General features: G+C 42.3%; 1 protein-coding gene across 1 annotated transcript in view; it reads left to right on the top strand.

Annotated features, from left to right (window-relative positions):
• Positions 1-16,168, top strand: part of ALK (ALK receptor tyrosine kinase) — a 322,417-nt gene that overhangs the window by 195,454 nt on the left and 110,795 nt on the right. The window contains exon 5 of the mRNA XM_040611688.1: positions 16,022-16,149. Within this exon, the coding sequence (XP_040467622.1) occupies positions 16,022-16,149 (128 nt within the window). The remainder of the gene's footprint in view (positions 1-16,021; positions 16,150-16,168) is intronic.

A 16,168-nucleotide genomic window follows, 5' to 3' on the forward strand; every position in this document is an offset into this window, starting at 1 on the left:
AGCTGAGGTCTCTTCTGGACTGCAATTTCTGCAGCTCGGTTCCCCCTCCCCCTAGCAAGATCACTCTATTTTTTTTCAGTGGCTTTCTTCCTGAAATGTTTCACAGGTTGCCTGGTGCCCTTTCAAGAATGCCGTATAGTGCACAGCATGTGTCTTTGCGCTTGATTCCTGACTGTATGAGTCATACTGACATCCCAAGGGCTGAAGGAAAACAATACAAGGCTGAGGCAGAAGTTTACATAGAGAAAGAGTCAGTCCGCACTGGCCTTCCAGTATTTAAATACACTATTTTGTTTGTCTTGCACTAGGCGATTGTTTTCATCTGGCTGTTCAAAGAGCACCTGTTTTTCCCATCTCCTGTGAACCACAAACTACAACCAAGTGAGAATGTTGTCACAGGCTTGGCTGCCTCTGGGGCATCACGTCTGAGGCAGCTAGTGCTGTCGCATGTACTTTGGCCAGCTTGCTCTTAGCCACGTGCTTGTCTGTACTCTGCCTGATTCAATGCTTGCCGGTGCGATGGTTCTCCAGCTTCCTCTCTGTCCTTCTCCCTGGCTCCTAGTCCTGACTCCCTTGCCAACAGGTGAACTGTCTGGCCTGGATATGATCTGCCCATGCTCTCCAGTGCCCTGTTTACAAACATGTGTGGACATTTTTGAGTTTTGAATGTTGCCCTTTGCTAACACAAAGTAACAAGAAGAAATAACCTTTTCTCCTTCCTTCCTTCTCCTCTGTTGGTAGAGAATAGGGAGTGGAAAAACAGCCCAGGGTAAACCAAGCACAGAACAGAATGTCTAATAGGGTCTGAAGGGTTTCCCTCCAGGGAGCAGCTGCTGGAGACTTTACTAACTTTTGCACATTTAACAGGAAAATGGTTCTTTCACTCTGAAATTAATTTCAGAGGGGAGCAAAGTTTGAAACATTTGATAGAAGCTTCATTAATAACTCTTGATGCTCTTCTAGCTCTGCGTTTTCAAGGCCTACATCAACAGGAACAAAGCAGAAATTACTTCAATTAGCTGGTAATAATATGTGTTTTCTTATTCATGTATCCTGTTCAGGGCAAGTCAGGTTCATTCAACCGAAGCTCTGAGTCTAAAGCTGAAAAAGAGAAATTGAAGCTGTGGCTACTGTTGAGCCTCCCGTACCATTGATTGGGGAGCACCAGTAATTCAGCATGCTTTGTTAAAGAGAACACCAGTGAAGACAGAGATCTTTAGCCAGTGGAGCATCTTCTACCTGTGCAGGACCACAGGATGGTTAAGGCTGAAGGACACCTGGAATTCTAGTCCAGCCCGCCTGCTCAAAGCAGAGCTGAGGCAGGGTATTTGTACATATTGATAAGACGCTGTCTGAGCCTTCTCCAGGCTATGCAATGCCAACTCTCTCAGCCTCTCTGTGCATGTCAGATGCTCCAGTCCATACTGTCATTATCTAAAGTATTCATCTACCACCTGCTTATCAAAGTCTCTGGAAGCTATTCCTCCTTATGTGGCTCTAGGGTTGAGAAGTATTTCTTCTACTGGCAGGATTAATGTCTGAGTTAACTGAGATTGGATGTTTATGGAGAAAGAGTTCAGGGCTTCTAGCAGAAGAGGGCCTGCCCCACCTATCCATCCTAGAAAGAGTGTGGCTGCTCGGACAGGTTGCTACATTCACTGCTTTGACCTCAGGCTGCAATTTCTGAGAGCCTTTAGCAGAGTCTTGTGGTGGTCTCCTGTGTGTTGCATCTCTGCTTCCCCACTTTCATAGTAAGTGGACATCATGAAGATATAGTGGTATATTGAGCACTTCAGAGCGCCTTTTCCTGGCACCTCATGTTCAAGCTCAGGGGATTACATTATGTGCTCTGTTAAAATGCTGACAGTGTATGGTCAGAGGAATAAAACTGACTTTTTGTTTAGTAAAATTGAATTTGGTTTGTTTGTCCACTTGGTTGTGTGTGGTAGAACAGAAATTCCCTCAAGGGAGGAATATCTGTGTGATTTTTTGAGCCAATTCCATTATTTTCTGTATAATCATTGCTGTCTGAGAACTTAGATGTCTGAGTAACAAAAGTTATAAGGCAAGTTCTTGAATTTACATGGTTCGGATCAGTAGGCATGAAATGTAATACATAGATTCACCATTTCTCTTGTTGCAATGGAGTGATGATTTACATGGGACATTACCTGCTCAGAAATGAAGTTTTTGCATCCACTGAGCGCCCCAGGATATAAATTTGTCCCTGTGAAAGTAGAAGAGGTGAGGAGAAGATGCCTAAATCTTTTTTTTATTATTATTATTTTTTCATGAAGTAGAAATTGAAAATGTATAAACAGCAAGATGGGAATGCTAGAGTTGCTTGTACTTGGCATACTGTGAAAGGGGGTAGTTCACATATGCAAAGCAGAAGCAAAAATCTGGAAGGCTGAAACAGAAAATGACACAACTGCAACCAAAGCATTTGCTGCCTGTTTGCTCTGAATGTGCAGTTGGCCTTGGTCTTTTAATTATAATCCATAGGATGGCTCTGTTCCCTACTCACCCTTGGGTTTCCAGGAGCACGGAGTGCTTAAGGCGTGGGCTGCTAATACTATAATTGAAACAGCTGCTCTGCTCTCTAAGTACTTTATTCATTCACCTTTGAAAGTGTTGATGGATCTGTGGCGTGTTGTGGGCCTTTTCCATAGATGTGAATCTCCAACACAGCTACTTGCTGGATAGAACTAATGAAGAGAATTTGCTGTGGCTTTTAGTGTGTTGTCTCTGTTTTTGAAAGGAATAGAAAAAGGAAGGGAGTGAGGGGAAGGCTGCTTTTAGGCCATGATGCTCTTTGGACTAAATTCACTTTACGTACGAGACTAGATATCCTAATTCTCTATTATTCTCAATTACTTAAACTGCAAGTGGATGTAGAATATTACTAGGCCACAAGGTCATTATTTTTATATTCTGCACTGATTTTTGTATTAGCATATACAGCGAAGAACCTCTTGGAATCGTACTGCAAACGAGCAGAGCATTGGGAGAGGTCCGCACTAATTCAGGAAGGCCCCAGGCCAGCGGTGGTTCTGCAGCCCTGCATTTCTCTCTTGCTTTGGGACTGCAGTGAAAGGGCTAAATTAATTTACTGTTGCAGTCCTGTAAAAGCCTGAAAACCTCAGGCAGTCAACAGAAGTTCAAGTATATCCATAGCCTTTCTCGATATACCTTCCTTTACCTGTTGTTTTTCCTTATCCTTGTATTCAGCTCATTTCTGAGTTACTGTCCAGAAAATAAAGAGTTTGTCACCTTGTCAGTTGAATGCATTTAATCAAAAGAAAGTCATCCTAGTGTGGGCTAATGGCAAAGCCGGGGTGCGGCTGGCAGTGGCTAACATGGATGTATTCAGTAGGGCTGTGGCGGAGATGGAGTTACTGACTAAAACGCAATCACTTGACTGCTCTGATGGAGCTTCAGCATAATGGCATCTTCCTTCCACTCGCTCCGTTGCTCAGTTCAGCATATCCTACAGACTCAGGCAGCTTTAACGCTCCCTGTGACTAGAGTTCAGTATACCCTGAGGCAGTTTAACCATGCAAAAAGCGTTGTGCAGGAGTATCTGAACTCTTAATTACCCAGGAGCTGGTTCACCCAAGAGCAAGCTGGAACTGCATAAAACCTTTGAGCCAGGCAGTGGCAGGGGATGCTGTGGTCCATAGGCTGCTTTTTATTCAACAGTATTGATCGTTCTTGGCAGATATGGAGCCTGAGAGCTTTGTGGTTTTGTTTGTTAGGGAAAATTAGAGGTCATTGTGAGACTTTGAGAGTCAATAAATCTAAATTTTGATGAAAAAGGCAAAATCCTACTCTGAAGTAGTGGCATGTGGCAGAGCAGTGAGGGAAGAAAGAAAGGGCTGGAAATCTTACTGCATCTTTCCCATCAGCCTGCAGAACAGAGAACAGAGTTGTGTTCTGTTCAGAAGAGGACAAACAGCAAGGAAACGGTCCTTGAAAATAGTACACTGAAAAATCCCTTTGATGTGACACAAACCAGGTGATTAATGTCAGGAAATGCCATCTTGGTGTTGCTACCCAGTTTATGATACTTGTAGGTGAGCTGACAATATGTACCCCTGCACGGAAACAAACTTGCAGCTTTTGCTGTCTGAAGTGATCAAAGGTTGTAGGTTCATATAGCAAAACTTGTCCTTGGTCAGAGTTTTATTTATATATTTACAATAGGGTGGTGCCTGGATTAATTCAGCCTTTTTCTCTGAGCTGGGTATTGGTAACTTAATCAAGCCTTACAGTATGCTCAAGGCACTAAGCATACCTTTCTAAACCTAAGTTCACAGAAATGTTTCTAAAGTCACGCTGTAATATAGGAGAGGCCTTTTGCCTCATTTCTGCCTTGTGAGGGAATCACGGAATGGTTTTCTTTCCAGTCTTTCCCCTAACAGGGGTGAGCTTGCAAGCAAGACTTGCTTTTGAGGCTGAGCTCGTGTTTCTGAGCTTTCCAGGATGCTGCCATGCCTGGTCTCCTTCCCAGAATGGTGTCTAAGGGTAAAAGCTATCCCAGCCAATGTTATTGAATTGCAGTTACTGATGTTTTGGGTCTGTTTGTGGGTTTTTTTAAATAAAAAGGCTACTTTTGAAAACAATTTAATGTGATACTGAGATGAACAGCATTGGCAAGACTGCTGTGTTTTGGGAATGCATGTAAAGGCCTAGGTATTTTCTTTATCAGTATACACTAAAGGCAGTCGTCATGTTTTGATGCAGTTTTAAAATCACTATTCGAAACCACCTTCGATTTCATTGGCAATATTAGCCCAAAGAAATTAGCTTCTTGGCTTAGGCACCTTTTTATTTGACTGTGAGGAGCCAGGAAATTATACTAGAACATCTTGTGGAGGCTCTTTTCTATGCACGCCCCTTGTCGAGGCTTTTCTTATTTATGCTCAAAGGATGCGTGTATGCCAAATGTTGAGACTAACAGGCAAATGTGTGCTGAACTAAATAAAACTTCTCTGTGCTCCAAGTTCTGGGGAGCTGAGGTCCCAGACAGTGGCTTAAACTTGTTTTTCCAGGCAGTGGCAGATGTGGTTGGCTACTCTTGGCTTCCCTTCTGGGTGTTCAGCATGGGCTGCTGCAATTCTCCGTCTCAGAAATATTCAGTACTAAGTGAGGGAGATTAGATCAGTGGGACAGAAACAGTGCCACACACTCAACATGTGTGGCAAAAGTTAGGCTTTGCTGTAGGCAGCATTTCTTGGATTTGGACCTACACAGCAGATGCTGTTCTCATATATATTCCAAGTGTGGTAAGATAGCGAGGACATTGTTATCGACTACGATAGCGTTGCTGGGACTGCTACTGTGTTGAAAGCGGTGCAAGCCTCACTTTCACGGCGTTTCTCTCTCTTTAAAGTTGACATTTCAGTTGTTAAGTAGTACGGTCTGACTTCTGATGTGCTGTTTGCTCTGACGAGTAGCTGCTGGCCTTCCAAGTTCCATTTCTTTGAGTACACTGACCAGGTGATTGTCTTAGTCACTCTCATTTTTAAAAAAAACATCTTTCTCAATACAAAGTTGAGCCCTCAGCAGGATAACTCTTATAATACACACTACATAAGCATTAATGGACACAAACTTTCTGCATTCCAAGCCTCATCTTTCCTCATTCAGTCCCTCCTAATGAGCTGTTTCTTTCAAGAGCCTGTTTGAAGGAAGCGAATTAAATTGGAAGAGGAAGTTGTTCATCAGGAAATACATATTTCAGCTTCACCCCTGCAACTTCGTTTCGTGTTACCCCTCACGTTGCTTATGTATCGCACAATTTTATGGGAGACATTTCACTTCTGTGTATTTTGCACCATGTTTTATTTTTATTTACTTACCTGCTTTGCACTGCATATGGCACACCCGATGCAATCATATGCCTACCGTTGTGTTGCAGCCAAACACTGTGAATAGCTGAAGTTATGGGAAAAGTGGCATTTTCTGAGGATTATCTGCCAGCCTTTTTGGCTTCTGGGAATCTCTGAAATCCAGCCAGGCTATTTTTTTTCTAATCAGACGGCTTCTTATGGGGTTTGACCTGATGAATGGATTTTAGGAACCTCTTACAGGAGGTTAGGGACTGTCTTGTAGTGGGCGGGGATGCCTGGAGTAGGTGTTCTGTAAATCCTTCTGAACCTTATGATCCAAACGGTCCTTCATCTATTCCTTAATCTTTCTTTGGATATATTGATACCTTATTTTGAAGTCTAGGTTATTAAAGCTGCTAGATAATTGCGACATATCCCTGAAGGATACAGAGTTAAGCACAGGCTGTTCTCTTCAGTAAAACCTTCCCTCTCATCCACTCTTTCAGCTGTTGAACCTAAAATCTTTCATGGCTTTTATTCCCGCATATAGATGGTAAGCAGACACGATATTCGTACTTCCCTTGAGCTGTGTTGTGAAAATCCATTGCTGAGTGCTAAGGTGAAAATCCTGGTTTAATTTGTCACCCAGACATGGCTATTGAGAACTCGGTTATTTCAGAATATGTTGCCACTGCTTTTCCCTTTGAAAAGACATCCTTTCTTTCTGAAGCCTTGACTGTAATTAAGATTAGTTATTTTTCACTTTCAATATTTAAATAAAAAATGAAAACTACTCTTTGGCACACCTAAGCCGTACTGTACATTGGACTGAAAGGATGGAATTTCTGTCTGATCCTCAAAGACAATTAAGTTACTCCCTGAAGCATGAAATTTAATTACCCTCATCAGAAGCAGCATGATGCAGTGGATTAGGACATGGGAATAAGAATCGGGAAATTTTCTCTCTGATCCTAGTTCTGCTATCTAGTTATTGACTAAATGAGTCACGTAACATTCCTGTACCTCCTTTTCACCCACCTGAAAAATGAGGTGTTTGATTTCTTTGCTAAGGGGCTGTGAGGTCTGTGTAAGCATGTAAAAGTATAATGGTTTGTGTGAATGCTAAATGTTCCTGGGATTGCCTTGGTTTACATGCTGCCAGCAGTTACTGTGATTTGTTTTCATATGGTGAAATCTGACTTTTTGGCAGTGTTAGTTTCATTAAACGAAGTGTAATCAAACTCATATGCAAATAGGGCGAGGACTACGAGAGGAGGTGACACTAAAGAGCCATTGTGCATCAGAAAAGTATGCTGAGCTGTTCTTTTCACATCAGTTTTGATGCTACATCTTTGATATGATTCCTAATCGTAGCATCCCAGGGGTGCCTCCAACTGTGTACTTCTCAAGAGCTGGAAGAAAGTTCCACCTTGCATGGCTTAACTGGGGAACAGAAAGGAAAGTTCAGTGACAGATGAACAAACTCCTCTGGGTAAGTTTAGCTCTATTATATTTGCGAGTGCAGCAAATCTCTTACTGGAGCGATTAGTCATGTCATGTCTGTGGGGAACTCCCATGAAAAACTCAGAACTGTTCACTGGAAGTCATGGAATATCTAATTAAAAGAATTTCTTCTGTCACTCAAAAACCCAACACTTCCTTGTGTCTCAGCCCCACTTGGCCAACAGAGCTTTTGAGTAGAGGAGTTTCTTAGCATGCCCGTAGCATTAAGTTTACATTTCAGAATGGTCAGTAACAAAAATTATCCTCTTAAATATCTAGGTTACTCTTTCCACATATATTTAGAAAGGAAAACTGAATTAATAATAACCCTGCCTTTTAATGGGTTATGTTCCAGTGCAAAGGTGACAGGTTACTCAGTTGAAAAGGTGTTTGCCCTCCACCATGCAACGTAGTTTCATTGTCTGTCTTTGAATACCCCTGCAATTCCTGTGCTCTTTCTTCCAGGGCCTCTGCCTGTATTAAGTTCCATGAAAAAGAGTCTCATTTGTAATCACAAGAATTAGATTTAATTGTGAGGCTGCAGCTCTTCAGTTAATTACCCGATTCAATTCTTTACAGCGCTCAAATGTAAGTTCACATTTTCAGAGCAAGGAATTTACTTTAAGCAGGTTAGTAAAGAAAAATTTTTGTAACAGTGATTTTTCTAAGATGCACTCAGGAAAGAAATAAAAAAAATAATATTTTTAACTAAGGAAGTTGACAAGAAAATATATTTTTCTGTCTTTTTTTTCTTCTGCCATTTTAATAAATTTTCCCATGTAGAGTAGTTGTGTTGTGGCCTTGTAGCATGCCCCAAATATAGGAGGAGCTTCTATTACCAATGAAACCCTAGTGGCTTAATTGCAGACTGTCATTGTTAACCAAGAATAAGTATAATATAATAATATCCCTTGTGGGCTACTTGTGTCTCACTGAAACCTAAAGCAATTTCTGCCATATTGCGGTATTGCCTCAGTTCTACCATTCTCAGTAGAGTAGCTGTACAAAAGAGCCCAGGATTGCGGTCCTAAAAGGATGGGAGAGTTGGCTTCCTTCCCAGCACGAGGGGATATCACCGCAGTCTGGAGCCAAAATCTTGTTGGTCTCCTGTCCTAGGCAAGCTAATCGCACACTGTGCCTGACTCATCGGTCAGACCTAGCAGAATCAGAGAGCGTTTTCGTGGGGGTGGGGTGGTGTTATTAGCTTTATCTTAAAAGCGTAAAAGGCAAGAAAATCATTACGATTATTTAGTCTTTTTTTATGGTAAAACTTCCGTGAAGCCATCGTATAAAGGCATTTTGAGAGAAGGGCAGGGAAGCGTTCTTGAAGCCAGTCACAGTAATGTTAAAGATCTGATCCAATGACACCAATAAAGGTCTTAAGTGTATTTAACCTATAGCTGACAGTTACGTCTTGCTTATGCAAAAGGCCATAGGAAAGGGTAGGAAGACAGCTGGCATTAAATCAATAGAGGAAAATGTATACCTTTTTTCTTTCTCTTATTAAGTAGAATGATCTGTGAGCAGAAGGGGTTGCGTTGCAAACTTTCTGCAATGCACATCAAGAATTTTTTCGTTTAATGCTAAATAATCTCTTGCATTAATATTCAGTAACTTTATTTGTTGCTATTTTAGAAAGTAGATCCTTTCTAGGACTGTATCATCATGCATCGAATTCAGGCCCTGATGTCTTTTAAGTAATTTTAAGATCAGTAAACTGAAATTAATTTAAACTTGGTAATCAAAAGTAATTACAAGACAGTGTATTGTATTGTTTGAACTAATGAGAAAAAAGTTTGCACAGCCTCTGGGTCATTTTATTTTCTTTTCCTTCTGTCTCTTAGAATTGTATTGGCATCTTCTTTAAAGCATTTTTCAATTTTCTGTTTGCCGCAGCCTGAAAAGGTCCTATCTTGGTTCTTCCTTTGTGCAGTGCCCATTAATTGCTGAAGCAAAAGAAAATCTGGAGCAGTATGGTGGCAAGATTAAAACCTGTTATAAACTCTTGTATAATTATGCAATGGCATGCAGGATGGAAGAAGTTATGTTCTTTCACCAATTCATCTAGTAAAGGGAAAAAGTTCTCTTTTGGACTCCTACTGATAATTTTTAATTCTGCCCTTAACAAGGTTTCATTCTCAAATATCAGCTTCTAATTTTTTCACTACCTTTATCATGCCGCAGGTGGATTTTGATGTGAAATACTCTGATGCGGTTGCTGCTATTGCTATTTAATTTTGTAATTCCCAAAAGTTCACTGAACCTTTTACCAAAGAGATAAAACTAAGTCCTTGCCGAGATACATTGCGTTTTCCTCCCAGACATACCATGATAAGTGTTGGTAACAATAGGAGTATTTTAGATGAGAGAGAGCCTGGACCTGGAGAAATAAAATCACTCTGTAACTCAGCTTAGGTATGAGGAGTCTGTTAAATTCCACAATTTTTTTCTGTAGCGAGTGGAAATGAGAGAGCAAAGCGCAGCTTGAATTCAGAGAGCTTTTTTCTTTAGGAGAGGGGACAGTTCGAAGTTCTCATCTTCCCTCAACTCCCTATTAACAGCTCTTGGGAGCACATGAGCTGAATCGTGACCCAGGAGGGACCACGCAGCTCTCATTTCCCACACCACAGTTCAAGCACGTTTAGCCCTCATTTACTATATATAAGGCAACAGGATTTAAGGGTCAGTTCTTTGATTTTTGCTAATTGTTTCCGTAGTCTCCTCATATATTGAAGACTCTTGCTTTCAAATTGGCCTCTAAATGCGAGAAAGCAGTGGCTTTATCAGAGCCAGTGGGATAGTGTTCTAGGCGAAACTTAACTTGTGCCTAGGGGCTGGTGCGATCCAGCAGTGCGCTGTAACTGAAGACATAGGTGGCAACATGGGCGTCAGGCTGGCTGATGGCATGGAAATTAATTCTGCCTTCCAGATGTAGATGGATATCTGGGGAATGGCCACAAGGATGGTTGCTGTACATGGGATGTCAAGACTGAAGTCCCAAAACTTGTTGGAATCAAGCATTTTGAAATCCCTCTTTAGCAGGATGAAAGAGCACCCAGTGAGTATGTGTGTGTGTTAATTGGATTGTAAATCATTTATCCATGAAGACAGACAAACGCAGGATGCAAGTGTACTGGCTTGAGATTTTACTTGAGAGTTCTAGCACTTCTTTGTTTTGTTTTGTTTGTTTTAATTCACTGCCTCCAAGAGAGCATCCTGAGTTGTACTTGCAATTAATCAGTGTTGGCATTACCCAGAGGAGCATGCAAAGTGGCATCTGAAGCATTAGTGTATTGATTAGAATTAATCAGGAATGTGTTCCTCCTGAAGCTACATGCTGTATGAACAACTGAAGAGTGTCAAAACTATAAATATCTCTCAGAAATTGAGTTTCCATGAAAACTGGATTCTGGCTTCTGAAACTGGGTAACTACATGTGAAATAGAGGCAGGGGAGCAAAATCTCATACCTGCCAAACTTGAGACATGCATGGGAGGCTTAAGAAAGGTGAGGTTACAGAGAAGTACTGCGGCTTGCTGAGGATCGAACACCTGACCCTTGCAGAGCTGTGCAAGGCCCAAAGTGGTTTCTAGCACACCTTCATGTTAAGCAGCGTGAATGAGTATGTAGAAGGTCATGTGAAAATTCAGCCCTTGTACTGTGTTCGGGTTCTGCCAGCAGCATTTTCTGTTTCAGGGAAGAGTGATACAGCCTTGCAAGAGAAACTCTGGGTGTTGCCCAGGCTTCTTTAAGCAACAAATTCTCTTCAGATAATATATACAGGTCTGAACTTGTCTAAACTCTGAAAATATTTGGATCTAGGATTTTGAGCTACTCTGTCACTGAAGACCGTGGTGTTACTAATTTCTGTCTCAATCTACGTATATTGCAGATTCTAGATACCTGAGCATACTTCTTTCTTATTGCAACTTCAGTGAAGGTCCTGTTGGGTGGATCTGGTGGCTTGCTGTATCAAAACACTGAGCAGTGCCTAAACTACAATATAATGTGCTGGTTCACAGCATAAAGGATTAGATTAAGGTGTTAAACTGTGGTCTTTTTTTATTGCTTGAGACGGTATCTAGAGAGATCATCATGGTTATTATGGCAAATGTTGTGGTAAAAATAGGTTTTGATGTTTGAAGCCTGTGCGGAGGTGATAGCTATGTGCACAGAAACTGATGCCTTTGTCCTTGCAGTCATCAGTTTACCGGTCTGATTCATCACTCTACAGAGTGCTTGGAGGTAACAAGAGCAATCTGTTATCTGCTGTAGTTTGCTTTTGGGACCTGTTTCATGGAATTGCGGAATGGTTGAAGTTGGAAGGAACCTCTGAGATTGACTAGTCCAACTTCCCTGCTTGATGCAGGGTGAACTACAGCAGGTTGCTCAGAGCCCTGTCCAGTCAGGTTTTTAAGATCTCCAGGGATGGAGACTCCGTAAGATTTCTGGGCAACTTGTTCCATGTTCAGTCACCCTTAGAGTAAGTATGTTTTCTCCTGTGTTGAAATGGAATTTTTTTGCCTTTCAATCCAAGCAAATTTGCCTTGTGCTTGCATGTTGACCTTTTGTTGGATACCATGATCTCATTCTGTCTTCCTTCCATCCTCCCATAGCGTATAAACATTGATAAGATCCTTCCTGAGCCTACTCTTCTCCAGTCCCAATTTTCTCAGCCTCTACCTGTGTGTTGGATGCTGTAGTACCTTAACCATCTCTGTGGCTGTTTGCTGGACTCACTTCATAAGTCCATGCCTGTCTTGTGATGGAGAGTCCAGCACTGGACCCAGTGCTCCAGATGTGTCTCCCCAGCGCTGAAGAAAGGAAAGAACCACCCCTTTGATCTGCTCTTCCCAGTGCAGCCCGGGAAGCTATTGGCCTTCCTTGTCATTATTGCTAGCTTATGTTCAGTGTTTTGTCCACCAGGACCCACAAGTTGTCTTTTGCAAAGCCGCTTTTCGGCCTGTGCTGGTGTGTGCTTTGTTCCTCCCCGGAGGCAGCGCTTTGCATTTTACTTTGTTGAACTTCATGAGGTTCCTGCTGGCCCAAATTTCCAGCCTGTCAAGGCCCATCTCAGTGGCAGCCCAACCGTCCTGTGTATCAACCACTTCTCCTGATTTGCCTGGACACTTGCTGATGGTGCGGCCTGTTCCACTATCTAGGTCATTAATGAAGATAGAAAACATTATTGGCCCCACTGCTGGCCCAGAGGTATACCACCAGCAGCTGGCTTTGTACCAGAGCTGGGCTTTGTACCACGGATGACAACCCTCTAAGCCTGGCAGTTCAGCCAGTTTTCAGTCCACCTCCCTGTCCGCTTACACAGTCTGTACTTCGATCCGTTTGTCAGTGAGGATGGAATGGGAGATGCCATTCAAAACCTTAGTAAAGTCAAGGTAAGGAACAGCCACCGCTGCCCTCATCCGCCAAGCTGATCATCAGCACAGAAAGCTATCGCGCCGGTTAGCATGATTTCAGCATCAAGAGGTTCCACTTGTGGTATTTCCCCATCTATCACAAAGATGACTGAAGTTGCTTTTCTGGTCTTTCTAAAATTACATTTGTAACATATAGGCCACCAATAGAAATTGAATAAAGCTCTACTAATTAACATCTAATGCATATCACTTATGCTGAAATAGATCTTGCTGCTGCCAGGCAGTCTGTAGCACAGGATCTGTAAATGAGTCTGGGTCTGATAAATACATGTGTTGTACAGAAAAGCCTAGAGACCGGAGTCCCTGTTCTGCCACGAAATGACAGCAGAATCGACTCCCATCCAGATTTGCCCGTTGGGTCTCTCTACAGACCCAGCAGCTATTTTTAGTGCCCCTGATAAATCCACCAGTTAGTGCCATCTTTAGCTCATTTATTTTCACGTCTCTGAAGAAAGAGGCTGATACTTGGGATTTCTTTTTACATGAATCTTTGAATCTCAGACAACCTATTGTAGGAATTTTGTACTGCAAAATATGAATATATTTTGTAACGAATCTGGACTTGAGTGAGTCTGCCTTTTCCAGTCTTGCATTGTGGTGATATAAAATACCTGCTTGGCAACAGCTCTGGGAGTTAATAAAGTTTCTGTGGTAAACTATGAGAGGCCTGAGAATTTCAAACTAAAGTTACTGCACCAGTAACTCAGAAAAGCAATTCCTAAAACTCCTGGCACATTTATCCAGAGGGTTAGCAGTAGCACAAAAATGGAAATCATTGTCGAGAGCCACTGCGTACTTGGAATTAAAATCCATCAGTCTTCTGAAGCTGAGGAGAACGATTTTCATGACATACAGATGCTTCTGTATTTCATAACCAAAATTAAATCTAGGTGGTTTTTTTACTGTATTTGTAGGGAAATTCATATCCTCTAATCTCTATGATGTAGCTAATTTGAGATGACATTAAAAGAAATAATGCACACAGAAGCTAAGCATTTACAATAATCTCAATGCTTTATTTTATTTAATTTCAGTAAAAGCATATTTATCTGTTTGGGGGACAGGGACAGAAAAGGTGCAAGGTTGCCAAAATCCCCTTCTCAGGCAGGAACCTTGGGCACAGAAGTTAGAAAGATGAGATGTGGAAATGAAAATAACTGTAAAATAATGAAACATAGCAGCATAGTTTCACTCTTCTTCCTGGAAAAGGAGGGAGGAAGTAATTTAGTAAATCATTAAAAAGCAGCATTTACTTTTCAGGGTTGCAAGTTGAACTGTTAGCTGTTGGCAAGGTCTTTATGCAGCTCCCTTGCCTGCTGGGAATTTTGTCCAGTTCAGCAGAGTGTAATGACACCTTTGTGTCCCTGGTGAGATAAACAGTGTGTCTGCTCTGGAGAAAAAAAAGTCTTCTAGCTGGTAGTAGTACAGGGTCTGTGATTTGGGATTGATCCATGCTTGTAGCAAGCACAAGTGATGGTTAGTTGGTGCAAAAATGTTTTTGGTGTACTTTTGGAGAAAAAAAGCATTTGGTGTACTTCTGCAGAAAAAGGCTCTTGTTATGGATGCCAGATAAACTGTCTAGTTTCTTTTGGTCAGAACATCCATTCCAGTGGGTTCCCTTCCACAAGGAAAATATGTTCTGTGCATGATCCATGTACAAACACAAACCCATACACCAGGTGGTGATGAGGGTGCTTGGTGAGAAAACATTTTTCTAAGAGCAGTGAAAAACATGTTGCCCCTGACCCAATTTTTCAACTAGAAATAGTTAGTCTTCCTCAAAAATGCTTAATATTGGTGTTTGAAAGCAGCTTAAGGAACCAGAATAAGTTTTTGTTCTCATCTTTTAAAAAGTGGAGCTGGAACTGTAAAGAGCATTTCCTAATAAGGCTTTTAGACCCCTGTTGTCTAGTTTGGCCCCAGCTGACCAGTTGCAGTACACTACAAAGAGGTCTTTTTCCTAGGTGCTGTGTTTTTTCCTGTAGCAAAAGAGAAATGTGAAGAAGTGGATTAGTAGTGACGAGTGGCTTTGCAGAATCTCTCGTCTCTGATCATGTTTATGGTTAGTGAGTAGGCACTGAATAAACTGGGGTGAAATGGGCAACGGGCTCTGTATCACTGCTGAGGTGCTACACACCTCCTGGGAAGCAGCCCTTCACGAATGGTGTCAACAACTGGTTTTACTGGCAGCCTGTGCCCAAGAATGAAAGGTGAAACAGGCCAGAGCCTGATACTGTACAAGTATTTTATTCCTGAAAGTTTTCCTTGCAGATCGTATTTCCAGTATATTGAGGAAAAGACAGATACTTACATTTATACTGTCTACCTTTAGACGTGTCTCGCTGGACACAGAACATTTGAAACGTAAATCGGAGGGTGACGTGTAAGAGCTGAGGGTGTAGGAGTAGCTCCTGCGCTGCCTGGCAAGGTGTTTCAGGTGGAGCAGCAGACCCAGCTGATCAGAGGGGAGAAGGTGGTTCTTAAAGACAGCCAGGCCTTGATGTCTCCTAGCATCTCAGAGAGGCTTTTTGTTCTTATTTACTTGTGGCAACAAGCAGACTAAATTGAAACACTATTGTTAGCCTCCAGGGCCGCTAATCCAGTTCCTTAGTTCCACTAATTACTTGGTGGGGCTGTTTGTTTGGGAGGCGATGGGGGGAAGGAAGTGCAAGGAGAAATGGCATGTGATAGTTGCAGTGCTTCACACTCGTGTAGATGTTCCAGCCAGCTGTACAGCTATACTAGAAGCAAAGCACAGTACCTCAACCAGCGACACAGCGCTGGGAATTACAGGTATTGTGCAAGCCCTGGAGACTGGCTTATTGCCTGAGTGACTAAGAGACTGCGCCGGTAAGAAGCAGGAGGAGGGATATTTAGAGGAGGGGTGGGTGCAATACAGATTTTACAGCTTGCTTTGCAAAGAAAGTTCTTTTAGACAGCAGGCAGACAATCTGGGAGCACAGAACTGTGACAGTAGAGTGCAATAAGCTGCTATTTAGCTGAGTTTTCAACATCTTAGCTGGGTGGAAACCTTGCTCCTTAGAAGCTTGTGTTGGCAAAACCCATAGGAGGGAAAGGCCTTGACCACAGGGCACTGTGAGGGGAGTGAGGGCTGGCGTAGGAGGCACAGTACGATTAGCCATGTGTGGAGCTGCTCCTCTGGGGGATTTGGTCCTTGTCAAGTAAAGAAACCTTTCTCACCACTCTTCTCCTTTGTTCTTTCCTCTTGCTGTATGATGCGACCAGATGGGTGTTGCTTCAAAGGAGAGTTGGACACCTGGAGAAACCATTCCGGGTCTCACTGGAGTATGTTGCTAGTGGGAACAGGAGTGTAGCCGCTGTGGATTCCTTTGCCATGAAGAACTGCAGCACAGGTAATGTCGAGTATTTTAT

Source organism: Falco naumanni, chromosome 12 (genome assembly GCF_017639655.2).
Source record: "Falco naumanni isolate bFalNau1 chromosome 12, bFalNau1.pat, whole genome shotgun sequence".
Taxonomy (NCBI): Eukaryota; Metazoa; Chordata; class Aves; order Falconiformes; family Falconidae; genus Falco; species Falco naumanni.